Raw genomic sequence first — 26,357 nt, forward strand, 5'->3', positions numbered from 1 at the left:
GGTGAGATCACCACCCGAGGACACCCGAGACAGCACCACGGACTCCACCGGCCGTGGCCAACGCGTGCCTCCCGCACCGCCAAGCACCGGGGCCCCACCCTGCCCCGCCGCCCCCCGCGCCCGGTGCTGTACTCACTCTCCTTGGAGGGCAGCGTGTTCTTCTCCTCCGTGTTGGTTTTCTTCAGCTTCTTCTTGTCGAATTTCTCCACCTCCGAGAGGTCTGGCTTGTCGCACATTTTGCCTGCGAGACGCCCCCCCAGGTCAGCCGAGGCCCCCGAGGATGGGGATCGGCAGACAAAGGCGGCCCGCCCCGGCCCCCCCGCCCGGCCTCCGCCGCGGACAATAGCGCAGGGCGGGGCGCACCACCGCCCCGGGCACCGCGCCGCTCCCCGGCTCCGGGCAGCCCCGCACCGGCTGGGCGGCCCCTGGGGCGCCCCCACGGTGCCCGCACCCACTAGGGGAGACCTCCCCGCCCTCGCCAGCCGCGCTCCCCGCAGCACGCAGCCCGTCCCCGCCGGGACCCCCCGCGCCCGGAGCACCCGCCCAGGGGCGCCCCTCCTTGCACCAGCCCTGCGCGCAGCCCCCGCACCGGCACAGCCTGCACCCGCCGGCGCAGGCAGCCCCGCGGCGAGAGAGCTGGCGCCGTACCTGCTGCTCTGCTGCGCCCTCCCGCCGCTCCGCTGCGCGTCCAGGTGAGGCTGGAGCGCGCGGTGTGGGGCGGTGCCTTATATACCCCGGCCGCCGCCCAGCCCGCGCGCCCCATTGGCTGCCCGCCGCCCGCTGAGCCTGCTGGGAAGTGTAGTCCGCCCGCTGGCTGCCGCGGCCGCGCGGCCCCCGGGAGAACTACCGCTCCCGAGGTACCCCGCGGCGGGGGGAGGGGCGGGGGCGCGCCGCTGCGCGGGGCCGCGCGCCCGCGGGGATGGGGGGAACGCAGGGGCGCGGGGCACGCTCGGGGGTGCGGGGGGGTGCGTTACCCGTTATGGGAAGGCACGGACACGGCTCCCACTGCCCCCGCGCACGCACACATTCGCACCCAGCCCTGCACGCGCGCCCTGCGCGCGCACAGCCTGCACACAGCCAGCCCGCACGTGCCCGCTGTGTGCACAGGCACCCTTTGCGTACACATGCCCGCACGCAGCCCTGTGCGCACCCACAGCCACCCTGCGTACTCACAAATACACACCCGTGCCTGCACACTCGGCATGCACGCACTCCCGTGCACACACACGGCACGTGCGCACCCAGGCACACTCACTGCAGAAGCACACAGGCACCCCGCTTCACCCTCTGCACCTCCCCAGCATCACACCCAGCCCTGCTGCTGCCCCTGCTCCCCACACCTGGGTGCCAGCTCTGAGGGGCAGCACAGTGGTCCCCATGGGCCACCAGCCCAGCCCCAAACCCTCCCCAGAAGCAGGAGATGCTTCTCCACCACCCTCAACCTGTGGCCGCGCTGGCTCCAGCCATGGCTCTTCCTGAGGAGATCCGGTCACTAAAGCAGCAGCAGCAGCGTGGCTAGGCAAGGAGCAGACCATGCTCGTGGGCAGAGGCTCTCACTTGGCTGTAGCAAGGCAATAGGGTGCAGAAAGCCTGGGGGGCAGCTAGCACAGACCAGATGGGCTGGGGTGCATGTGGAAAAAATACCTTTGGGGGGAAAAAGCTGAGTGTAAGTGCAGGCAGCCTATCTGTTCCCAGCTGGGCTGTGGAGCAGGAACGGTAGTGGAGGTCCAGGGGGCACCTGCACCCTGGTCACCAGGATGGGGAGTGGTTGGAGGGCCAGGATGCCTGGGAGGCCTTGCAGTAGGGTCCTGTAGGTGCTGAAGGGAATGAGGAGAAAAAAACCCAAACATCCTGACCCCCACGGCAGGCTTGCCAAAACCCTTCTGCAGAGATCCTGGTGTCATGGCGAGCGGGAACCTGCTGTAGAGCACCAGGGGTAGCTGCGCTGCAGCAACTCTCACACCCGCCTCCACCTCCTCCTGGCCTGCCAGCCTCTGCGTTTCTCTCCAGGCTTATTGGAGATTTTGCAGAGAAAATCCCCAGCAAGCCTGAGGAAACATTTGCTTTGTGTTTTTTAGCTAGAAGACTGCCATCGTGGCAGGGGGACTTCATACTCGCCAGCAACAGCAGGTCTTGGCCGGAGATGGCCCTTTGCAGCAAGCATTGAGGACACAGGTACCTTCCCGCTCCAGCCAGCAAGGGGGCTCTGAATTAAAGAAATGCCAATGGTAGGTGTATGCAGAAAAGGCAAAGATCTAAGGTCCTAAGATGTGATTGCTACTCTGAGAGAAGTTTGGACGGCAAACAGCCTCGAGTCCCCATCCCCCGGTGGGAGAGGAAGATGCCCCAGGCCAGGCTGCTCCCAGAGCAGCTTTGGTTTGGTGCTGCGCCCCCCTGGGCAGGGCCAGGTTTGCAGAGTGCCACATAGCCAGGAGCAGCAAGCCCAGGCAAGGCTGCCTTCACGAGCATCCTTCAAACCCACCCTGCAGAGCCTGCATCACAAAGCCCACCCTGAGCTGACAAAGGCCTCATTTTTCCTACACAGCCAAAAGGAAACAAAAAACACACCCAGTTTCAAAATGAAAGCAGGAAATCCTTTTTGCCTTTATGCAAATAGTCAGACAAGTGTTTCACCGTGTGTTTACTCTCCAGCTGTGCCTGCCTTCCCCCCAGCTTCCCCCTCTTTCTATGCCTGTTCTCAGCTTCTTTGCGGATGCTGCACAGACTGCTGTAGCTTTTGTCCCCATCAGGCAGCGAGCGCGAAAGGATCTGGTTCCTGTCCTCCCCATGCACAGCCCCTTGCCAGCCAAGGCGCAGCCCCTGTGCGACATGTTGCATCTCCTCGATGCTGCAGCGCTTTGCAAACCCCGGGGGTCTTTGTCTGGGCACAAAGCTGCCACTATGGCTGCGCAGGCAGGGGAAGGGGAGCTCCCCCTTCCCCGAGCCAGCCACGGCCACACAGGCACTGCCACGCTCCTACAAACCACAGCCGGAGCAGCTTTAAAGCCAACCCTCTGCATTTCCAGCAGGCAAGGTGTGGGGCTGCTGCTGGGTAGCTCTTAAAACCCATCTTGCACAAAGAACAAGAAAGGAGCTTATAACCCAGCAAAAGCTTTTTCCCCTGACAAATTTGCAAAGCCTTCCATAACCGCACAACCTGCTTCTTTCTTATGTGTTTTGGTATTTCTGCTTTCAATAATTTATAACAAAAGAACTGAGACATCAACAGATAGGGGAAAAGCGAAAACAGCCCTGACCCGAAATAGAAAAGAACGACTGCCAGCCATTTTAGATGAGTTTTAAATCTCCCTCAGAACAAGGCTGTCAGGGCTCAGATACAGCCTTGCTGAGGGCCAGTTCCAGGAATGCTTTATTCTCTTCTACAGGAAGGAGGAGGCAGGAGGTTTTCTCTATCTGATCAGAGAGGTTTTTTCAGCCTCCTGCCTACAGGGACAGGCAGGGCACCACCGCAGCCAGCCAGACCTGACCTCCTTCAGCCACCACTGCCCAACTGTGAGCCAGTCCCCCTACTCCGCAGGGCCACAGTTTACTTTTTCCTGCTCATTTTTAACCCCAGCCTCCTGCCACGACTCTTTCCTTCCACCAGGGCAGGAGCAGAGAGCCCCAGGAAGCAGCCAGCACTCTCAGGCTGTTGTGTCTTACACCAGGGCTCATTCCTCCCTTGGATTTTGCTGCTCCTTGCAGTTCAGGCGAAGGGCTTTCTGTTAACTCTTACTACTTCCCCATTGCCCAAAAGCAGCAAGGCAAGCTGCTGCTTCTCTAGATCACAGAAACACCAGCTCTAGGAGATGAGAAATCATCTGTGCACTAGTAAGGCACAGGGAGAAGCAGCAGGAGGGAGCTGCTGGTGAGAGCAATTTGAGACGTGTCTCGTCTTGCTCCAAACAGCGGACAAGTCCTGCTGCCTGCAAGGCACAAATAGTAAGCCCAGCTTTCGCAGTGGCTTAAGGCATCCCCACTCTGCGTGTTAACTTCAGCTACCCAGGCAGGTGAGCTAGGCTAAGACACAGGACTTCTGATTGATGTGTTCCCTTCTGCTGCTGCTTTTACAGCAGGCAGCAGACAGACATGAGACAGCTACTGGCACCAGTATCAGCATCTGCACACCTGCAGCCACACTCTAGCTGTGTCTGTGGCACAGCAAGCTGCTATAGCTCTGTCCTGCTCTTCCAGCTCTCCAACTATGAAAGCACGGCAAATTACTCGCTTGGGATTTTCTCCTGGGGAAATGACCTGCTTTCTATGGTATTTCTTCAGCAGCTGTGAAGAAAGCCTGAAAAGACACCACACAATTCACCTCCAGAGCACTCTGCATGCTCCGTGCTCACTCCAGCAGCTCTCTAGGACAGCTGAAGAATCACCACCACCACAGCAGGTAGGTCAAGATAGCACAAGTGCTTCACAGCACAGCTGATGCTGCTGGAGCTGAACTTGCCTGGGCTTGATGATCCCTGCATCACTCCCAAACTTGGAGGACATTGGAGGAACTTGGCTCTCTGCCATTCACACCTCAGGGGCTGGTTTCCTCCAAGCCCATGCTGCAATGAAAGGACAGCCTTCCCATGGCTGCCTGGTACTACATCCATGATTGTCCCGGCCAGGGAGAAGAGTGCTTTAATTCTACTACGTGCATGTGTTAAAGGTAGCCATACTTACTCTAATAGCACAATGGTCACTTCTAGTCCATCAGTCACAACCTGCCTACAAATAGGTTTAGTAATTAGAAAGTTTTTTTTTTTAATTTTGGGAAGGAACTTTGATAAAGTGTCCAGCCCTTCTGATCTGAAGGAGGTCTCCAGAGCAGAAAAGTTTTACCTCCTTGGACAGTTCTCATACCCTGTGTATCACCCATCCTTTTAAGAGCTACAGTGCTGTCATACAGCATTATAAGTCTGTGCCATCCCCCACTCCAACCCCCAGCTTTTATTAAAGTAACTAAGAAAACAGTATATACACACCAATAGCAATGATCATCTTTGTGCAGATTTTTAGCTGTAAAGCTCATGTTCTGTTTCTTCTCTAAGGAAGGTGAAGTCTTCTACATCATGCTGACAAGACCCACATTACCCCCCCTGCTATTTGAGGAAAAAAAAATATACAGTTCACTTATTTGTTGACCAGTACTGAAATATATTTTAACACATGAATGACAGTAGTAATCCTCAGCAAAATTCTACCTGAGGCCATGGTCATGCTTCCTGAAGCAATGTTCAATCTAGGCCTGGAAGTCTATTGTAAGGCCAAAAACCTTTCTCTAGACCTGCCATCTCATCCTTCTGACTTCATTTATACTTTCCCAGTCTACAATACACAATGAGAAAGGATCATGGTTTAGTCAGAACAAGTGCTTCTCAGGACATAATCCTGCTGCCTCCGATCATTAGCTTTGTGCAAGATACTTAGCAATTCTTCATTTGTACTTGCTGAACTATTCAGGTTTTCCCCTGCCTGAACATTATGTGAACAGATCTGCTCAGATACGTAATTGAACAGTACAAGAGAAAATGCACTACCACCTCTAACAATTAAGTCTAGGAAATCAGATACAGACAAAAGCCGCTCCCCAGTAAGAAAAGTAGCTTGGTCCCAAGCTTTTTCTTCCATGCAAAGTGAGCACAGCCAAGCTGAACCTCAATCAACCCTGCTGCAAGAAGGTTAAACCAGATGACCTTCCAAGGTCCCTTCCAAATAACATTGCTCCATGACCTACCTTGCAAGTGACCCAACTCAGAAGATGCATATCACCTTTGTAAGGTTTTTAGAAGCATTTATAGGCAGAGGCCATATTTTTTAAATAAAAGTTTAATTCCTTCATCAGGTCTTAAGTTTAAACACAAATGCTGCTGAAAATCCTCACACCGCTGCTCCGATGTCCTGGCTCTCGGCTCGCAGGGCATTGGCAGTGCGGCAGCAGGGGCTCCAATACAGGAGGCAGGAATCAGACTCTCGGAAGAGCTCAGTGCAGGATGCGAAGCAAAGAAGCAAGAGACACACACTTTCCAGACAAACACCAATTCTTATACAAGAAGAAAAACTCTATACTGTAATAGAAGTGTTAAGGTTGCCAGGAGTCCTAGGAAGGTTGCCAGGAGTTCTAGGAAGGGAGAGAAGTCTTCAGTAAAAGGCACAACTAAAGAAGTACTTCCCTAGATCTTAACCAAGTCTTTTAGTTAGTTCCACTTATACCCCAGCCCCTAGCCTCTCAAAGCCATGCTGGTTACTCTAGCAAGTAACTTCAAGTTCCTTCTTTTCCCTTTTTCCCTTCCTCCAGCTCAAAAACAAATAAAAGAGGAGTGCTTATAAAAACCAATGCATAAAACAGCTTGGTCTATAACGCCATAAGAGTCCAGGAGAGACTTAACAGTTTACCTTACGATTGTCTGGTACAGTTACTAAGTATTCAAGTTTCAGATGATACTTATTACACCTGGGAGCCTCAGCCAACTCTAGTTTTGGTATTTTTCTTTCAGGCACTTTGCTGCCCGTCAGGTTGGTGTTAGATCTACAGTTTTCCCAGTACTATGTTTCACCAGCCTCTTCAACCCATTGCCGTAAGCACCCATTAGCAGCATCAGACCCACTCCAAGGGCTTCTTCAGGTTTTGTAGTCCTGCAACCTCCTATGCTCCTTGGTTTAAAGATCTTTTGCAAGGAGCAACGCTTTCAAGGCAAGGCAGACAGTGATCAGGACAAGCAACCAGAATGTGTCAGTAACTTACAGGACAACAGGATTGCAGGCAATGAGACGCTAAGACAGCTGGACACAAAGCTGTTGCGTATTAGGTCACTCCAGCGTCTGAGCAGGCACTTGCTAGATGCAACAACCAAGCTACTATGGGATAAAGAGGCTCAGTTTACTAGTGTACTGGTAAAAAAAGGATCAAGGATTTGCACAGCCAGTCAAGGTGCAGCTATAGTACATGACAGCAGTCCTCTAATCGCTAGCAAGGCTATCAGTAAGCTGTAAAAATGAGGAACTGGTTTTAGCCTACACTAGGAACTAAAGCACACAACCACCACGAGTCCTCTACATAAGAGGGAGAAGAATGCTTGTCCAGGATGCACCTTCACCACAGCAAGGCAGTACTGCACAGACTATACCCTCACCTTCACTTTGTGGTGTAGCACGCTAAAGGGCATTTTATTTCATTAATAATTAAGATGAATTCAAGTTTGCAAGCTACACTGATCTCCTTTCGTGGGAGGAAGCTGTAGCAGAACCACCTCCCAGGTGTTCCCCAGGGCTTCACCTAGGGTCAAGCTTTGCCAAGATACAAGCCTTCCCCACTGCTCTTCAAGGGCTTCTGTCAGGTATAGAGTGGTAAGACAGCCAGCAGTCTCCCAGACTCTTGCTGTAGATCCAGATCAACATGTCCTAGGGAGCTCTACTTCCCAAACAATTTAGGGTGCACGTGCCAGATCATCTAACCCTGCCCACAGACAAACCCTCTCCCTCCCCCCCACAAAAATAATTGTGGCAATTAGCCATGTGTCAGTCCCGCTCTCCACAGATCTGCAGAATTGAGTCAATACTACTCATGAGCCCCAATGCACAGGGTTGCTGGTGGAGTTGGGAGTGTTACAGAGATAAGCTTCCCCCGCCAGCCTCCCAGTGTTGGGATCAGTCAGTAAGCCTGACTTAAGCAGGAGGAGCTGTGGAGAACTGCACTGGAACAAACAGAGTCTTCTACTGAACTTTACAACAAGCTGAACAACTTTTGGTTTTAAAAAAAGCCATACAAGCAGCAGCTGGCATCTGTTGTTATAAAGGGACATGGCTGAATAGGTAGGAGACAGATTCCCCATTATGAGTCCTCCTGATGGCCTCTGCAAGGATCATTGAGATGTCAATCACCTGGAGGGGAAGAAAGATGCATCAGTGTCACTGAGAAAAGACATCAAGCCTGGAAGAACGGCTGGTAAGTTAGGAAGAACTTAAAAAGTAAACTCATCACTCAAATTTATAACATGCCAGATGCAGACAAATGACTTCTACACAGGATTGGGATTTAATTACGTATAAATCTGAAGATCTTCTACATACAGCACTACAAGAATTATTTCACTGCTGATCTTTGTCAGGATGACAGTCTACTATCACCTTTCTTTGCTGAGACTCCCTAAGCTCAGTCTGCTTACCCTAGGACTATCTTATTCACTTTGTGTAGGTTGTGGAGAAGTTAGGGGAGTCTAAATCAAGATCAGACCACTTCCCTTGAGTCATGAGACTTTACCATCACTGCCAGCAGTCTAAGAAAGATGAAGCTGCTGTGCTGCAGCTCAGCTCCCAGTCACTGTGCTGGCTCCACCTGGTGGGGTGATCCAGTTAACAGGAGGGAAAATCAAGTCTCAATAAAATTCTAGCTCTGAACCACAGCAGCTAAAGCATTTTGATATACATAGTCTCAGTAAGAAGCACCGTGTTCATGGTGCATTACGGAAACTAAGTGAAATCCACATTTAACATTTTCTTTCTTCTGGATAGTTTGCCTCCTAAGGAAGGAAAGAAAAAAAACTTAAGAGCTGCAGAGCAGACAGAGCATGAGACTTAAGACAAATCCTTTAGTTCTTTATTTCTCAACACTGAACATCAGATGTTAGTGTAAAAGAGTAGGATGTTAAGTGAGAACCTGAAAAACTACTCCACTGCAATCTTTGGCTACAGCTGTTTACATACTAATGACAAGTTTAACATTTTGCCTACATTAACTGCAGTGGGGAGCTTGGAAAGAAGTTGAACAGACTTCTTTCAGATGTGCTCAGTTGCAGGAATATCATCCAGAGGTTAATGCTGAAAAAAATGCAACCCAATAGCAGTTTGCAATCACCTTATAGCTTACTTCCAAAAGCAACTTAAAATTCACTGCAACTTCAACCAGTTGAGCTTCCTTTTCATCAGAACCCCAGTACTGGGGAACCTGCTACACTTACACACAGTAGCAGTGCCATTCACTTTCCAGAACTTCTCCAAATGCCTGTGTCCTACGTATCTGTGCTGTGAAGGATGCCCTTGGCTGTGTGTATGCTATAGCAGTAGCTGAAGCTTCTGATGGACCTATTATGCCTGAATGCTCAAAGCTGCACCTTCCAGCTGTCCATTAATACAGGAAATCCTCAGGTTCTGCCTGGCTCAAGTTGTACAGACAATTTTTTCCTTCCAGGAAGTCAGCCTCAGCTTGGGAAACAAAATGCCATAGTACTTTTCCTAAATGGAAAACCCAAGACACAGAGTGAGCATCAAGAGACCAGCTTTTAGCTTTCATCTGGATGGCAAAGTGGTTTTGTTTATCTTTGGCAAGTATCTGAACATTGTACTGTGGAGCTGTGTCAACTGCTTTTAGTCAAACCAGCAAGACATGTCCGTGGGACAAGACTGCACTCCCTCTCCAGCTCACCTGCACTGCTATTATGACCAGACATGAAACATTCACCCTCCCCCGACCAGGCCTACTTCGCTTCACAAAAGGAAGGGGCACTCTGCATAAAGGGCTGGGCATAGGTGATAGATACACAACTGAAGCTGGCATTACCAACTTCAGAAGTTCCTATCTACTTCTGCTTTAGTATTACATGTCATCAGCATATCACTCCTCCAAAGTGTACAGATACAACTGCTTGCTTACATCATGGTCCCATTAGATCACCGATCTGAGCTAGGTAAAATAAGTCCTGAAAAAAATTTACTTAAATGAACTGTTTAAGACGAGCTAGATTAGAAGCTCCATTTTATCAGTGTAACAGGTCTGTTACCCCACAGCAATAGGAATAAGAACTACTGAACACTGCCATTGATTCCAGTACCAACGAACGTGCTGTGAGCACCAGACAGTATTACAGGGTTTTCCCACCAACACGAGGACAGACAAGTGCCCCCCAGGAGTAACAGAAGAGAAAGTAGATGCTCACCTGGATTTTAGGGCACTGCTTCATCTTGTCCTCCTGGGGTATTGTGTTTGTGACTACAACTGCCTCAAAACAGGCATTGTTGATCCGAGAAATTGCTGGCCCAGAAAAGATCCCATGGGTTAAGATGGCGTAAACTTTGGTGGCTCCAGCTGACACAAGCCTACAGCGGGGGAAAAAGGAGAAGGATGAGAAATTCTTAGCAAGTATTAAACTGACATTAGCGCAGGGCACATGGTAAGCATGAAAGGAGACAATACCATATGCTTAGGGGACAGGCTACCTTTGATTCCCCCCCTCCAGCCCACTATTGATTTGGGGGAAGAAAACAGTTTAACAAGTACCATAAAATCCACCACAGGCAAAGTATACATTGAAAAAAAAATATCGTTCTTAGCCCTGGGACATTTGGACTAGATCATACAAATCACCTTCTGTGATTTTTGCCAATACAAGGTAGCAGATATTTAATACTGAGTGTTGCATATGCTGGTGTTTCCAGCGTAGAAGGCTTGAAAGAAATCAAAGCTTGAAAAGCTTACTTCTAATAGAAATTCAGATTTATGGCCTTAAGTTGATGGACCAGACAGCACTTACGTTCTACCTAGCATAGTCAGTGATGGTCTAGTGGAAGACATACAAGCAATTTTCAAATAAAAGTGACACTATGGCCTTTAGCTATTCCCACTCTAAGTACTTTAACTAGGTTTTTTACTTATTTTGTATGACATGAGATAGATAATCAAGAAACTGTATGTTACTTTACGAAACTTGACATGCAAATAATCTGACGAACTCATTACATAGCATTCACTAACAATAGGTTGCTGATTTAAGAATCAGTCAGCCCTACTCACTTGTCCGCAGCATGACAGATGGTACCACATGTGTCTGCCATATCATCTACCAGAATGGCCACTCTGTCTTTCACATCACCCACCAGCACCATGCGATCCACTTCATTGGCCTTCTTGCGCTCCTTGTGAATGAGGGCGAAGTCTACATTCAATCGATCTGCAATGGAGGTCACTCTGAAGAGAGAACAGTTCCAAACAACACTTAACTCCATACAACAGCTTCAATCGAATCTCTTAAAACTATTAAGCACAAACTGCCACTGCAGTAAGAGAAGCTGTCACCACATCTGTTACTGCTCCCAAGCAATTAATAGAAGAGACTCTGCCACCTTACTTTCCCTTCAAGAAGTTAAACTGCAATCTCTGATCTAATCTCTCCCGATGATAGCAACTAGATTAAGATAAAACAGTCTTTCATCCTGACCACTGTAATCAATTTGCATTTAAAGCTCAAAACAAACCCTACCCAGCAAGTTTGGCAAACCTGAAGCGATCAGAATGCTTGGGAAGTTGTCATCTTTGTAACACTACACTGGAGAGGCTTAAGTTGTGCTACAACAGGGATCTACTTGCACTCATATAAGCATTCAATTGTCATGCATACAGGTACTGGCACAAGGACAGTGGCAGGGGTACCCATCGAAGAAATGCAAGTCCACCACCTCACATTTACTTTGGTTAAAGTGACCACAGAACCACCTTACTAGAGGGACCTAAACTTTATATATTGATACTGATGAATAGTAAAGATTTTAAAAGCATTAAGAGTGAGAAGGAACAAAATACACATGCCTCTAAGAAATTCTACACTTGAGATGAGTAGACTCCTAGCCTCAGTAGATCAGACTGGGAGTCCTACACAAGATTGTTAAACTAAACTGTTCACTGAAGTATTTAGTTCTGCAGTATCTCCATAAAATATTGCACCAACTATGATCGACACATTTCAGTTTAAGTGGCTTTTGAAGAGTTTTTCAGGAGTCAGATTATAGCTCGCTGACTTGGCATTTCATATAGTGCATTAAGCAACAAGCTACAGAAGCAGCTGAATATACAACAGGTCTTGTCCGATACGTGGGCCACAACAAAGCTACAGGAAGACATACAGCAACCTACAGCAGTAGTATCTCTTGGCTGTTTGTAACATATAGCTTAAAACACTCTGAAGTATGTGAATCAGGGCAGCATGCACCAACATTTTGATGTGACAGTCCTGGATTAAAGAATACATCTGTGTTCCTTTGCTATTCACATGTAGCCCTTATACAGAAGCATCAAGGAACAGCCTAGTTTCTCCTAATAAGCACTGATAACATTCTGAACTGCCCACAAACTGACATATTTATCTGCAGAAAGATGGGAGATTGTCAGACTATCAAAGTAGAAATGTGCTATAACATATGCTGCTGCTTTTTGGAAAGGAACCATCTATCTTCCTTGCTCTCAGGGAAGAGGAAGAGTAGCAGCAGGCTTAAGTCCCAGCTAGATATTCAAATCAAGAATAATAAAGTAACAAAACGCCTCAACAGACTAACCTTAATTCTGCAAAGAAAACAGCCTGGATAAAAATGTATCATTAACCAGCAGCAGTAACCTTGTGTTGGCATAGGGGTAGGAGCTACATGATTCCCTCCTTCAACCTGCATAATTGCCCTTCTACAAAAAAAAACTGTTTTAGTCCAAGGTATGTAGTAATTGCGCAATTCCTACCTATGCAGCTGTGATTCTAGAAGCTATTTAATTCTCCATGTAGCCCAAGAAACCTTCTAAACATTCTCTAGGAAGAGTATCTGACCACTCTTTACTAGCTGCCACAGACTGTCTTACAGAAGGCAGGCTGGCAAAGGGAACGTGTCTTAAGAATAAGGTCACAAGCACTTTCAGGAATTCAAGAAGATACAGAAGCAGCACCTCAAGCTAGCTGTCTGACAGCTTACCTCTTGGCTCCACCAGCATCTGGTGAAACAATGGTGCAGTTCTTCCACTCTGCAATATTCTCTTTGATCCATTTCAGTACAGCAGGCTCAGCATATAAGTTATCAACAGGGATATCAAAAAAACCCTGCAAGGAAGATGACAGGAACAGATGTAGTTGAAGGTCACATTCCAAAAACGGTTGGAAGAAGCCTTCTATACGATCAGGCACGCAACCACTGCCTTTCCACAGCTTTCAGCTTTCCTTTCTACTTCTCTTAATGCAAGGACAGTAGCCTTTGGGATACACAGAATAGTAATGTAAGTAGTCTTCAGAGCCAGAAATGGTTTAGCAGCATAAATAACACTTTACATCTGACACCTTCACAACATGGAACTAGTTCTATCCTAAGGAGGTGCAGAAAACCAGCATCAAACGCACTCATTTGCAGAGCAGCTAGCTGCCTGTTTATAAAGTCAATCTTTAAAGCTCATTACCTACACTGTTTGCATCTACAGGAAACCTATGAAAGACGCTTGAGTAACATTTGTTTTTAAACTAATGCAGCTGGTTCCACAACTTTACACTGACCCAGCAGACTCCTCCAGGTAAACCTCAAAGGTCACTAAAAGCCAGAAGTTAATCCTGGACAGGGAGCAATAAGCAGGAGAGCGGGGGCAGCTACTCTAGAGGAACGCTTCAAGGTATAGGGGGTAACACATCTTTCCTACCATCATTCCTTTTGCGCTCAGCAACCCAGCAACTACAAGAATCAGGCTGAAACCAGCCAGATGCTGAAAGCTTATATACACAAACCCAATTATTCAATTGAATCTCATCAGTGCTGCTGGTGAAAGGTCAACGCTATGGCATTCATCACAACTCCAAGCCTCTTAGGGAAGAGGCATACCCTCTTGGGCTCTGTTCTTTTATTTCATGATCTTTCTGAAAGTCTTCTCAGCTGTGCCCCCATAGATTTTTTCCATCTGAGACAAAGTATTTCTGGGCAAATTATACTGGAAGAAATTATACTGAAGTGTGAATGGCTGCATTTTCAACTGTTAAAATGACAGCCAGCTCATCTACCTCATCAGGCAGCAGGTATCTTATCCTTCAGGATTCAAAGTGTTTGCAGCAATACAATAGATATCCTTCCCTCTGCCACACCCCTCGCAGTTGCACTGAGTTGGTTTCTTGGTCTCAGCGCACTTGCTCAAGGTAGAAAGAGGCAAAACTGATAACTTTACAGCTTGCTGTCCCTCCTCTCCCTGGTTTACACTCTTGCCACTTCTCTTACACAGCTCTGGACAAGATTTCAATTGCTCTGTGAGACTGCTCCCTTCTGAAGGGAACAAAGGGCCCAATATGCCGACCAGACCCCTCCCACAGGGAGGTCTGCTGCCTCCCTGGGGCCCGGGTTAAGGACATTACTAGGAAACTCCCTGGTCTGTAGGGCCCTCTGATTACTACCGACTATTGGTTGTACAGGCTGGCAGTGAGGAGGTTGCGGAGAGAAGTCCAGAAGCGATCAAAAGGGACTTCAGGGCACTGGGGCAATTGGTGGAAGGATCAGGAGCACAGGTAGTGTTTTCCTCAATCCCTTCAGTGGCAGGGAAGAATACTGAAAGGAAAACACACCTGATCAACATGTGGCTCAGGGGCTGGTGCCATCGGGGGAATTTTGGCTTTTTTGATCATGGAGAGGTTTACGCGGCACCAGGCCTGCTGGCAACAGATGAGTTCAGTTGTCTCACAGGGGGAAAAGGATTCTCGCTCACGAGTTGGCAGTGCTCATCAAGAGGGCTTTAAACTAGGTTCGAAGGGGGAAGGGGATAAAACCAGGCTCACTAGAGAAGAGCCTAGGGGTGGCACGCCAATGTTGGGGGCGAAATCAATAGCCCAGCTCAAGTGCATCTACACCAATGCACACAACATGGGCAGCAAACAAAAGGAGCTGGAAGCCATTGTGCAGCAGGATAGCGACGACTTAGTCGCCATCACAGAAACATGGTGGGATGACTCTCACAATTGGATGCTGCAATGGATGGCTATAAACTCTTCAGAAGGGACAGGCGAGGAAGGAGAGGCAGTGGGGTGGCTCTGTACATTAGGGAGCTCATGTATGTCTTGTCTAGAGCTCAACGATTGTGATAAGGTCGAGTGCTTATGGGTGAGAATGAGGGGGAAGGCCAACAAGGCAGATATCCTGCTAGGAGTCTGTTATAGACCACCTAACCGGGCTGGAGAGGCGGATGAAGCATTCTACAAGAGGCTGGCAAAAGGCTCACAATCACTAGCCCTTGTTCTCATGGGGGACTTCAAGTTTCCGGACGTCTGCTGGAAATACAACACGGCAGAGAGGAAACAGTCGAGGAGGTCCCTGGAGTGTGTGGAAGAGAACTTCCTGACACAGCTGGTAAGTGAGCCTACCAGGGGAGGTGCCTCGCTTGACCTGCTGTTTACCAACAGAGAAGGACTGGTGGGAGATGTGGTGGTCGGAGGCCAGCTTGGGCTTAGCGACCATGAAATAATAGAATTCTTGATTCTTGGTGAAGTAAGGAGGGGGGCCAGCAAAACCGCTACCATGGACTTCTGGAGGGCAGACTTTGGCCTGCTCAGGATACTGGTTGAGAGGGTCCCTTGGGAGACAGTCCTGAAGGGCAAAGGGGTCCAGGAAGGCTGGACGTTCTTCAAGAAGGAAGTCTTAAAGGCGCAGGAGCAGGCTGTCCTCATGTGCCGTAAGAACAGGCGGGGAAGGCGACCGGCCTGGCTGAACAGGGAGCTCTTGCTGGGACTCAGGAAAAAAAGGAGAGTTTACCACCTTTGGAAGAAGGGGCAGGCAACTCAAGAAGAGTACAGGGATCTCGTTAGGTCATGCAGAGAGAAAATTACAAAGGCAAAAGCCCAGCTAGAACTCAATCTGGCCACTGTCGTGAGAGACAACGAAAATGTTTTTACAAATATATTAACAAGAAGAGAACCAAGGAGAATCTCCATCCTTTATTGGATGCAGGGGGGAACATTGCCACTGAGGGCAAGGAAGAGGCTGAGATACTTAATGCCTTCTTTGCCTTGGTCTTTAATAGTCAGACCAGTTATCCTCAGGGTATTCAGCCCCCTGAGCTGGAAGACAGGGACGGAAAGCAGAATAAACCCCCCATAATCCAAGAGGAAGCAGCTAACGACCTGCTACGCCACCTGGATGCTCACAAGTCTATGAGGCCGGATGGGATCCACCCGAGGGTACTGAGGGAGCTGGCAGAGGAGCTTGCCAAGCCACTCTCCATCATTTACCAGCAGTCCTGGTTAACTGGGGAGGTCCCAGATGACTGGAGGCTTGCCAGTGTGACACCCATCTACAAGAAGGGCTGGAAGGAGGATCCGGGGAACTACAGGCTGGTCAGCCTGACCTCGGTACTGGGGAAGGTTATGGAGCAGATCGTCTTGAGGGCGCTCACAAGGCATGTGCAGGACAACCAGGGGATCAGGCCCAGCCAGCACGGGTTCATGGAAGGCAGGTCCTGCTTGACCAACCTGATCTCCTTCTATGACCAGGTGAGCCACTAGTGGATGAGGGAAAGGCTGTGGATGTGGTCTACCTGGACTTCAGTAAAGCCTTTGACACTGTCTCCCACAGCATTCTCCTAGAGAAGCTGGCGGCTCACGGCTTAGACAGGTGCACTTTTCGCTGGGTAAAAAACTGGCAGGACGGTCGAGCCCAGAGAGTTGTGGTCAACGGAGTTAAATCCAGTTGGCGGCCGGTCACGAGCAGTGTTCCCCAGGGCTCAGTTTTGGGGCCGGTCCTGTTCAATATCTTTATCAATGATCAGGATGAGGGGATCGAGTGCTCCCTCAGTAAGTTTGCAGACGACACCAAGCTGGGCAGGAGTGTTGATCTCCTCGAAGGTAGGAAGGCTCTGCAGAGGGACCTGGACAGGCTGGATCGATGGGCTGAGGCCAACTGTATGAGGTTCAACAAGGCCAAGTGCCGGGTCCTGCACTTCGGCCACAACAACCCCATGCAACGCCACAGGCTTGGGGAAGAGTGGCTGGAAAGCTGCCCAGAGGAAAAGGACCTGGTGGTGCTGGCTGACAGCCGGCTGAACATGAGCCAGCAGTGTGCCCAGGTGGCCAAGAAGGCCAACAGCATCCTGGCCTGTATCAGACATAGTGTGGCCAGCAGGAGTAGGGAAGTGATCGTGCCCCTGTACTTGGCACTGGTGAGGCCGCACCTCGAATACTGTGTTCAGTTTTAGGCCCCTCACTACAAGAAGGACATTGAGATGCTGGAGCATGTCCAGAGAAGGGCAACGAAGCTGGTGAAGAGTCTGGAGCACAAGTCTTGTGAGGAGCGGCTGAGGGAACTGGGGTTGTTTCGTCTGGAGAAGAGGAGGCTGAGGGGAGACCTCATCGCACTCTACAACTACCTGAAAGGAGGTTGTAGTGAGGTGGGTGTTGGTCTCTTCTAGCAAGTAACAAGTGATAGGATGAGAAGAAATGGTCTCAAGTTGTACCAAGGGAGGTTTAGATTGGACATAAGAAAAAATTTCGTTACTGAAAGAGTGGTCAAGCATTGGAAGAGGCTGCCCAGGGAAGTGGTTGAGTCACCATCCCTGGAAGTATTTAAAAGCTGTGTAAATGTGGCGCTTAGGGACATGGTTTAGTGTGCATGGTGGTGTTGGGTTGACAGTTGAACTCGATGATCTTAGAGGTCTTTTCCAACCTTAATGATTCTATGATTCTATTCTGTTCACTAAGCCAGCAAAACCCAGGAAAAATTTTCAATTCAGCAGCAGCTTGGAGGAGAACCAAAGCCAACTTATATGGAAGGGTGGCACTGAATGGATACAAGTGGCATTGCCCATCTTGTCAGCAGCAAGCTATCAGATCACTGTCCTGGTCAACTGAACCCTCACAAGCAGTTGTGCCAGTACATCTGGAGGCAGAGCTAACCTCAGGGCAGCAGTATTACCAGCCACTGTGTCAAACAGAGCACTGCTCACTTCTCCCTGACAACTCAGTAAATATCAGAAAGCTCTACTCAATATTTAAGAACACTCTTGATAAAGCCATTCTCCATCTCAAATTCCTCAAAGGACCAGTTAAGAATATACAGTGTCACTTGTGGCAATAAAGTTGCACAGATCATTTACTAACCCAACATTCATTTACACAGGACTTGTTATGCTTAGTCTGATCAAGAACAGCTATAATTTCGTTTACAGATGAACCTGTTACCCACCTCCCATCCTCTTCTGACTGATCCTACAAGTCCCTTCCAGTCCCACGTTCCCAAGTCCTGATCACTGCTATGTCTAAAAAAAGCAGATCACTGGAAAGCCTACAAGGCAGTAAAGAGGCTCAGACTGGAGCAGGTTAAGTACTTCCCTGATTTTAGCTCCTACCTGAATCTGAGATGCATGCAGGTCCATGGTGATTATATGATCTGCACCTGCCACAGACAGCATGTTTGCAACCAGCTTGGCAGAGATTGGAGCTCGACTCTAGTATAGGAAAAAACAGTATTTAAGACAAGTTCAACTCCTTTATCAAGATGTCAGTCTTCCACTTCTAGGCAATAATTCACAGTTACTAAAAGGAGTATTCATTAACATTGCATCTTTTCATCAACTGGCGATTACAGCTTGGTGTATTTTCAAGAACTAGATCTTTATGAAAAGATGAATTTGCAGTCCGATGCCCTGAGGTTTAAAGAAATGAAAATAGGTTTTATCTCCTCCTCTACATATTTAAATTCATCTAATCCCTATCCATCAGTCAGGAGTTTCAAGGTGTGCATTAATCTTCCCAGTAGAAACTTTTACCACATCTCTTACCTTGTCCTTTTTGTCCTGCCGAGCATAAGGGAAGCAGGGTATGACAGCTGTGACTCTGCTGGCTGAGGCAATCTTACAGGCATTTATCATGATAAGGAGTTCCATCAGATTGTCATTGATTTCACCACAGCCACTCTGCACAATGTAGACATCCTCCCCGCGTACACTCTCGCCTATTTCCACACTAGGAACAGATGAGGAAAGGAGAGTTGTATCCGAATACAAATTAAAACACAGCTATTACATCTGCCTGCAGAGCAACCAAGGGATTAGATTCCCCAGGGTCTGTGGGTGACAGCGTCATATAATCAAGGGTGCTGAACAGGAACGCTGTTCCTTATTTGCTCAGTAACTATTTTACATCGCTCACTGATCAAATTTAATGGTTCAGTCAGCAAGGCTAAAAGCACTCAGCTTGTACTCTCGATCTCAACACAAGCTGAGCATGTAAACACCCCAGAACAGCCCTTGTTCCCCCTGAATCAGAAGTACAACCACCTCAGCTAAAAGCAGTCATGTACAAAGGAAGCAAGGATGATGGCCAGTCAGCAGAGAAAGCCAAGCCAAACTTCTACCAGAAGCTACGCTGCAGCTGATGATTAGATTTAGATTCATAACAGCTATTCACTGGCTTGAACAGAGAAGCCCTCCAGCATTTCACTTTGGAAAGGCTTTTGGGGTTAATTTCCTCCTGGATGTAATGCACACTAATCCCTGCTGATGAAGAGACTGAACACAAGCCAAAGGTCCTGTTTGCCCACAGCAAACTGCCAGCTTCAGCGTGTGTATCAAGACACCTGCACCAGAGGCAGAGTTGGAAAGAAAGCAGTATCTTAGGTTTGAGGTTTCATATAGGCAATGCTGTACAAGGCCTTTCATAGGAACGGAATAACTACTAAATACTTGAACATTTCAGTTTAGAGAAGCCTGCCACAGATTTGGAAGTAACGCGAAGTCAGTCTACTAAGGACAAAGCTCTTCCACGGTTTCTTTCTTCTTGCATTGGAGATGCTCACCCACTTTGCAGACTGCTGCCACATCGAACTCATCGAAGTAGAGAGACAATCACCAAACCCACTCCTAATGGCTTCATTTACAGAGCACCTTAGGGTAGATTTCTAATTTTAATATTCCATTCTCTGACCTTCCTCCCCTCTTCTTCAACATGTTTTTGATGACTGCTGGGTATTTATAGTCTTACTGCTCAACATCTATCAGCAAACTATCATATTTACTGCACACTGACTTACATCATACACCAATCTCTCATGAAGAATTTCAGCCAGCATGAGAACTTTCCACTAGGTAAGTGTCTGAGTTAACAGTAGTTAGCATACAAGTGTCATCTCCAACTGTACTTACTAACAATCTAATATTAAGCTGATTCAAGACATTTATTGTTCAAAAGTATCAATGAACTATTCTGCTAAAACAATCTTACTTTTTCTGGGAAGCATCTGCTATCAGTTTATTAAGGTAAATAAAATGTCTATTAGGTCTTAAAGTCACATTACCTGCTGACATAAAAACCTGCTGGCTAGCCAACTGGATGGATAAGAACAGTTAATAACGAGCAATGAGAACAGTGCAATGGCAATGGCTGTAAACCAAACAGACTCTTTTCACAACTCTCTTCTACAACTCTTTGTACTATCTCCGAAGTTTTCAGTTACAATCAATACCCATGCAATAGAAACACAATATTCTACGTCACGTGTACGTCCTGGATTCTCCTGGAAAAAATTACAGTCTCCAGAAGAAAGGAGTGGGTTGGAGCAATCATTCAAGATTGTTTGTATTATACCGTGTGGCGTACGCATGCTTAGTGTACTTCTCTAAACCAAGCTTTAAGAGCTCTGAATAATTTTTAGCCTCTCCTTTCTTTTAGCTTCTTCAAGTAGGATGGCAGCAAAACTTATAAAGCACAGATACAGCAAACAAGACAAATCTTAGGTTTCAGAGCTCGCAGGGAACACGGACCGCAAGACTGCAACTGCATCATGGGCTGCAAAGTGGAGTCAGCCTCTGATCTTTCCTGAATAATTTTATCAACACCTTTAAGACTCTGATGCTCTTCGGAGTAGTTTAAAGGCACCAGCTACACCCTAAGCACAAAACTGTCAAGCCTCAAGTCACCACAGTCTAGACTGAGCATGGAAGAGGCTAATCAACACGGGTGAAACCCCGGGAGGTGCATTCCCATCAGCTCCTAGCTTTTGGGGTGGTGGGAGCAAGGTCCGGCTGGTGAATTCCGCCGCTCCAACATCTGTCATACCGGCCGGGTGACGCACACCCCTTCCTCCACGTGTAGGAGCACCGCACCCCCCAAGGCGCAGTGAAAACACTAAAACCGCCTGTGGGAAGCCCAGTACACCGTGGCACAGCCCGCGTGGGAGACAGACGCTTTTCAGCGGAGGCCGCTAGAGGCATTGCCGGGGCCGTGCAGCCGCCCAGCACATGGCTCACCGCCGCCGGGAGCTCTCCAGGGAGCACCGCAGCCCCGGCCTCTCCCCATACGAAAGCCCACCCCCCGGGGCTCCACTGCTCCCCGGGGTGCCACGCTTTACCGGGCCGGTTATTTCTGTTCCCTCTCACCCAGCACTCGGTAAACCCTGGCCCGACGGCACGATCAGCATGCTGCCCCATGCGTCTCTCCACAGAAATGGGCTCCGGGCGGGGAGCTGCTCAAGCGGAGCCAGCGGCGCTGCACGGCGGCCCCTTGGCTGAAGGACGTCCACGGGAGATCCGGCCCCGGCCGCGGCCCTGTCCGAGGGCTGCGCAGCGGCTGCCCGCAGGAGAAGGGCGGGATGCGCTAAAGGTCTGCGGCCCAGCAGGGCCCAGGCAGGAGTGCTCCGCGCTCAGTGGAGGTCCCCGAGCGCGGCCCCCGTTGAGTCGCCGCTCCCCCAGGGCAGGGCCCGGCCGCAGGGCCCCGGGCGCCCGAGCCAGGCCGCGGCTCCAGCGCCCACCCCACGCCCCGCACTACAAATCCCAGCAGACCCTGCGCGGCGGCTGTGCAGACCCCGGCGCGGCAGCCCCCCGCGGCCCGCCGGGAGCTGTAGTGCGGCCCCGCCCCCGCCTCACCATGTCTCCTGGTTACTGAACTTCTTCGTAACCACCTTGCCCAGCTCCAGGCCGAGGCGGTCAGCGATCTTCTGGGACAGGTCCTGGTGCGAGCTCCCGCTGAAGATCTTGATGTTGGGCATGGTGTCGGCTGCGGCAGCGGCGCCCTCCTCCTCCACGCTCCACCTCGTACCGCAACCAGCTGCCGCACGGCGACCCACCCGCCTCCTGCGCGGGGACGCGGCACGGTGAGCAAGAGCCACGCCGACTCGCACCTACTCCGCCATCTTACCCCTTCCCGCCAGCCGCGCGGGCCCTTTATAGACTCCTCGCCCCCATTGACACGCCTCAGCGCGCTTCCCATTGGCTCCGTGGAGGCCAGGGGCGGGGCCCTGCCAGCCCCTGCACTGGCACAAAGGGTGGTGGGCGTGGCTCCTGCCCCGCCCACCGCCTAAACAACGGCCCCTGGTGGCGGGGAGGCAGGGAGGCGTTCGCGGCTGCTCGCTAGCCCCTCGCGGGGGGGGCCGCACAGGCCAGGAGGAGGCTGCGATTGGTCATCGCCTGGCCGCCTGGCCTGCGATTGGTTAGAGCGGCCGCGGCCAGAGCTGGCCAACGGCCCTGCCCCACGTGGTCCGGGGGAGGGGGACGGGGTTCGTTGGTCGCGTGATTGGCAGTCGACCCCCCCCCCCCCGCCCATGGCGGCCATGATGGCTCCCCTCCCTCAGGGGAGGCCCCGGGGAGAGGCAGGACCGGGGAGAGAAAGTGGTCCCGCTCCCGCCGCACGGCGCCGTGCCCGTGGCCCCCGTCAGCCGAGGAGCCCCGCGGCGGCGGGACGGGGGTTACCTCAGCATTCCGGTGTGCCTGCGCCCGCTGCCTTCTTCCGCCGCCGCCGCGGGCTGCCAGGGCCTGCCCTGCCCTAAGCAGGCGTCACCTCGCCGGGCCGCAGTACCGCGGCGTAATGCAGAACCCCAGTGGCATGCTGTACGGGCGTCACCTTGCCCGGCTGCTGTACTGCGGTGTCACACTGTACAGGCGCCACCTCGCCAGGCGCAGTACCCCCGAGACAGGCGCTGCAGGCACCACCTCGCCAGTCTCTGCGCCCTGCGTAGCGCTGCACAGGGGTTACCCCGCTGCGTTTCGGGCAGCGCTGCGCAGCCGTCACCTCGCCATGCCGCCGGACGCTGCTTGTTGAACGGCTGCAAGTGACTTGGGGTGCTGCGGCATCGCAGCCACACGCTGTGTGGCTCCCCCCGGCTCGTGCTGTAGCTACCTGCAAGCAAAGCCCCGAGTTGTGGGGTGACGGCCTGCAGAGCCCTGGGCATGGCAATGCCCTGCAGTGGCAGCAGCACAAGCTGGGCACCTGCTATTTCACATTTCTCTGTGATTTTCACAGCCAATAGGTTTTCATTAAGAGAAATTGTAGCTTTTCCAGCACAAACAAGCTCAGGCACCTCAGCTGAAAGCCGCACAGAGTCAAGATCAGCAGCGGAAACGGGAGCTCTGCTGCCTGAGCAGCCGTGCCCAGACCAGCTGCACTGAGCCCAGTGGTTGGGACCGGGCCCCGGTTATTAGCTTCAAAGGTTGGGTGGAACGATGTGTTGACATTATCAAGTTGGAGCAAGTTTTTAATTATTGAAGGATAGTGCTTATTTTCTTCACTTGAAGATAAACCTTTTGCTTTTTTCTAGTCTACAAAATTACTAATAATTGATTTTCTTTGCCCTTTCCTTCAATTATGCTGTGCTCAGTCTCTTTTCCTTTGGCTGAATTGTGAATTGATCCCATTTCAAAAGTGAAATGATGGTAGCGGGCTTTATGTGCGAAGAGGCATTGACTTCTCACATATATAGCCAGTACAACTGGTCCCACTGAAAACTCAGTGAGAAAAAATATCATGATAGCCATAATCAACATTTTCTGCACTTGTCTCAGAATTTGCAGCAATGCTGTCTGCTATTTATTTTTCTGTTGGAAATAGCCTTTGGCCATGTTTTGAGATTAAAAAAAAATCATAATTGTGGTGGGTACTCTGAATTGCAAATACAGAGGTGTTTTTTTCTCTCTTCTGGATCATTGTTAAAACTTATGTGGGTACTATTTTAACAGCCCGTTTTGGGGTTTTGTACCTAATGGTGTAATTAGTCTTCTGTGAACTTTCAGCCTGTGTGTGATTACATTATGCAGATTAATTTAGCTTTTGCAAAAATAAACATTGTGTTTAAAGGCTTTTAAAAATACAAAATAAGCCCCAAACACCTTTGTCAAAATTTGCGTGCAGTTGTGTAATTCCTGCTTGTTCACTTGACTGTCTTATAGATAACAAACTTCTGCAATGAATTTGGCATTGATAAGTTATTGCTTTGAGTCTTTGAGAATTCAACCAGAAGATATAGTCCACAATTCACAGAGGCTGGCCACATTTTCTTTATTTCATCTTGCAACTACCCTGGTCCAAAATGCTGCTGTCACTATCCTCAAAGGCCAGTAAACTAATGACTACAAAATCATACTTTGAGGAGGTTTTCTATGACCCTTTCTAGGTTGTCATTAAACTTGGAATTCATCTGGATTAAAATAGATATTAATTCCCATACTTAGCATTGATGGGAATTGGAATATATGGTAATTTTGATTTTTTTTGGTGTAACTGTAGCAGCTTGTGAAATACTGTGACATACAGCAAATCTAAGGAATGGGAAAGGAAGAATACAGCCTTTTGCTTCTAATTTGTTGCTAAACATTGCTCATCTTAATAACATAGAAGAAAACTTCACTGTCAGATGGCTACCTGGTGGTTCAAGTGACGTGATTTGTGGATACCTCCCAAATTTCTAGCAGCCATATTCTTGCACAAAATCTACATCACTGTATCCATTCCCTCTAATGACTCCTGTACTTTTGTCTGGAGGACACCTAAAAAAATCCGGCAATTTTGTTGGCATTCTTATATGGGCCTTTCACAGTTCACAACATTTTTTTCAAATGATAGTTTGGGATAATTGCAAGTTTGCAGTGGCTGTTCTGTACATATTTTTCAGTGATAAAGCTATGTAGTCTAAAAATAACTTAAAGGCCTCTCCTCCCTGCAAAACACAGACTATGGAAGGTTTGTTGCTGCTGTTGCAGTTTGAAGAATTTGGAAGATGGATAACTTCTTTCCAGTCCCCAAAATATTTGTTTCTGGTTTTGACCGTTTGCTTCAGTCTTGGTGTAAATTCAATTTTTTTTCCTCCCTGCTCATGAATGCAGAATGAGTGTCTTCTGTGCCCCAACATCCCTGTCCCCTCCCAGTTTATTAGTGAACCAGGCACTGGGAACCTGAGGCTGAAGGCAGCAGAAGGTATATTAAAACATGCAAATTATGCCTCTCATTGATGAACTCTGTCTGAGTTTCCCCTACACAGTGGCATGTCTATCAGTTTCCTCCTGGCATCACGGAGATGGGATTTGCAGGAGTGAAAAATCTGACAAAAGATGAAATTAGATCCTTAATCCTGTAAACCAGGGACTGGCAACCTTTCATGTGTAAAATCAAAGACTCTTTTTTGCCCTTCTGAGCTAGAGGCCAAGGGTGCTTTCAGGAGCCCCAGTGAGCTGGCAGAAGCTGCCCCCCAGGTGGGAAGATTTTCCAGAGTTGCTGGTGGATGACACCACCTTTTCCTCCAAGGCAAACAGAACCAGGGGTGGGTGCTGTGGCCACTCATAGTCTCTGCAGCTCTGCGTTGTCTTGCTGCCTTGCACTGTTCACACTGGTGTTGAATGGCCACGAATGCCATCTCAGAAAAGTCTCTGCTACCCTTCAGTGTTTCAGCTACCACAGTGTCTTTGTAGGTTAGACAGCACTTTGGTTATGAGGACAAAAGTCCACCTACCTTAACGATATATCACTATCGCTAGCAAAGCTCTTAGAACAGGATAATCTCAGAGATTTGAGGAGAAGCTCTTAATGCACCAAAGTCTTAGTTAAACAAAGCCAAAAAGCTTGCTCATGATTCCTCAGCCATAGCTTGTCTATTAGCAGCTTGCATTGCCATTAACTGAACGAGACAGGACAAGGAGAACCAGCTTTGAAGAGGTTCTTGGTCTAAATGGGTTGAAGGGAGAGACTGTGTGGTTGAAAACTATTGGCCTGTGAGTCAGGTTATCTGTCAAAGGATGCTCAGGAAGATGATCACAGCCTAAGTGAAGTTTGGATGTGAAAGTGCATTGGAGTATGTCAACTCTTGTGTGGACACCCTTATTCAGAATTAAAGCACTTAATTCTAGTTGGCTTGCTTCATTCTGAAAGCAAAATATAATAAATTGAATTATCTACTTCCGATCTAAAGAATTTTATTTAATTTTCCTGTGGTTTACAATGCGGACAAGCATGAGTTGGTTTTGGTAGCAGAAATAACAAGCTTATAGCCTGAGCTGCTGTATTCCCTCATGTTTTGGAAATCGTGAAGTAAATTACTGTCCAACTAAGAAGAACCTGAAAGCACACAAATGGCAAGCCCCCCCTTTTTTATTTACCTGATTCTATGGAGATACATTTACTCAGAAATACTTTTTGTGTTTCATGGCCTGAGAATGTATTTTCCAGGAAGTTTTAAACAGTGCCTTAACACCATCAAATTTCATGGTGATGTCAATCAAGACAAGTTGACCTTGTCCCTCGCTTGGCACATTCCTGCATACAATTGCCACTCAATTACCACCAGCCACTTAATCAAGGACACATTTTCATGTAGAAAGCCTGTGGCTGAGGATTGTTTTTCCTTTT

The 26,357-nt window shown here is 49.1% G+C and overlaps 2 protein-coding genes across 3 annotated transcripts in view; both read right to left on the reverse strand.

The window, feature by feature from the left end:
- The window catches only part of LOC142087719 (thymosin beta-15A homolog), a 463,475-nt gene that overhangs the window by 839 nt on the left and 436,279 nt on the right, over positions 1-26,357 (reverse strand). The window contains exons 2-3 of one of the 2 annotated variants that reach the window (XM_075162254.1): positions 649-673; positions 137-241 (exon numbers count right to left, since the gene is read on the reverse strand). In XM_075162254.1, coding sequence (XP_075018355.1) covers positions 137-236 — 100 coding nt within the window. In that variant the 5' untranslated portion in view covers positions 237-241; positions 649-673. Of the gene's footprint in view, positions 1-136; positions 242-648; positions 674-9,926; positions 10,017-26,357 lie in introns of those variants that run through there. The other variant, XM_075162256.1, reaches the window with a different exon arrangement.
- Positions 1,497-21,889, reverse strand: PRPS1 (phosphoribosyl pyrophosphate synthetase 1). The gene is made up of 7 exons (XM_075162253.1): positions 21,614-21,889; positions 18,533-18,716; positions 18,101-18,199; positions 12,718-12,842; positions 10,781-10,954; positions 9,927-10,086; positions 1,497-7,875 (listed from the first exon to the last, which is right to left on the reverse strand). Exons 1-7 carry the CDS (start codon positions 21,733-21,735, stop codon positions 7,783-7,785), a joined length of 957 nt encoding a protein of 318 aa, XP_075018354.1. The 5' UTR covers positions 21,736-21,889; the 3' UTR covers positions 1,497-7,782.

Source organism: Calonectris borealis, chromosome 13, assembly GCF_964195595.1.
Source record: "Calonectris borealis chromosome 13, bCalBor7.hap1.2, whole genome shotgun sequence".
Taxonomy (NCBI): Eukaryota; Metazoa; Chordata; class Aves; order Procellariiformes; family Procellariidae; genus Calonectris; species Calonectris borealis.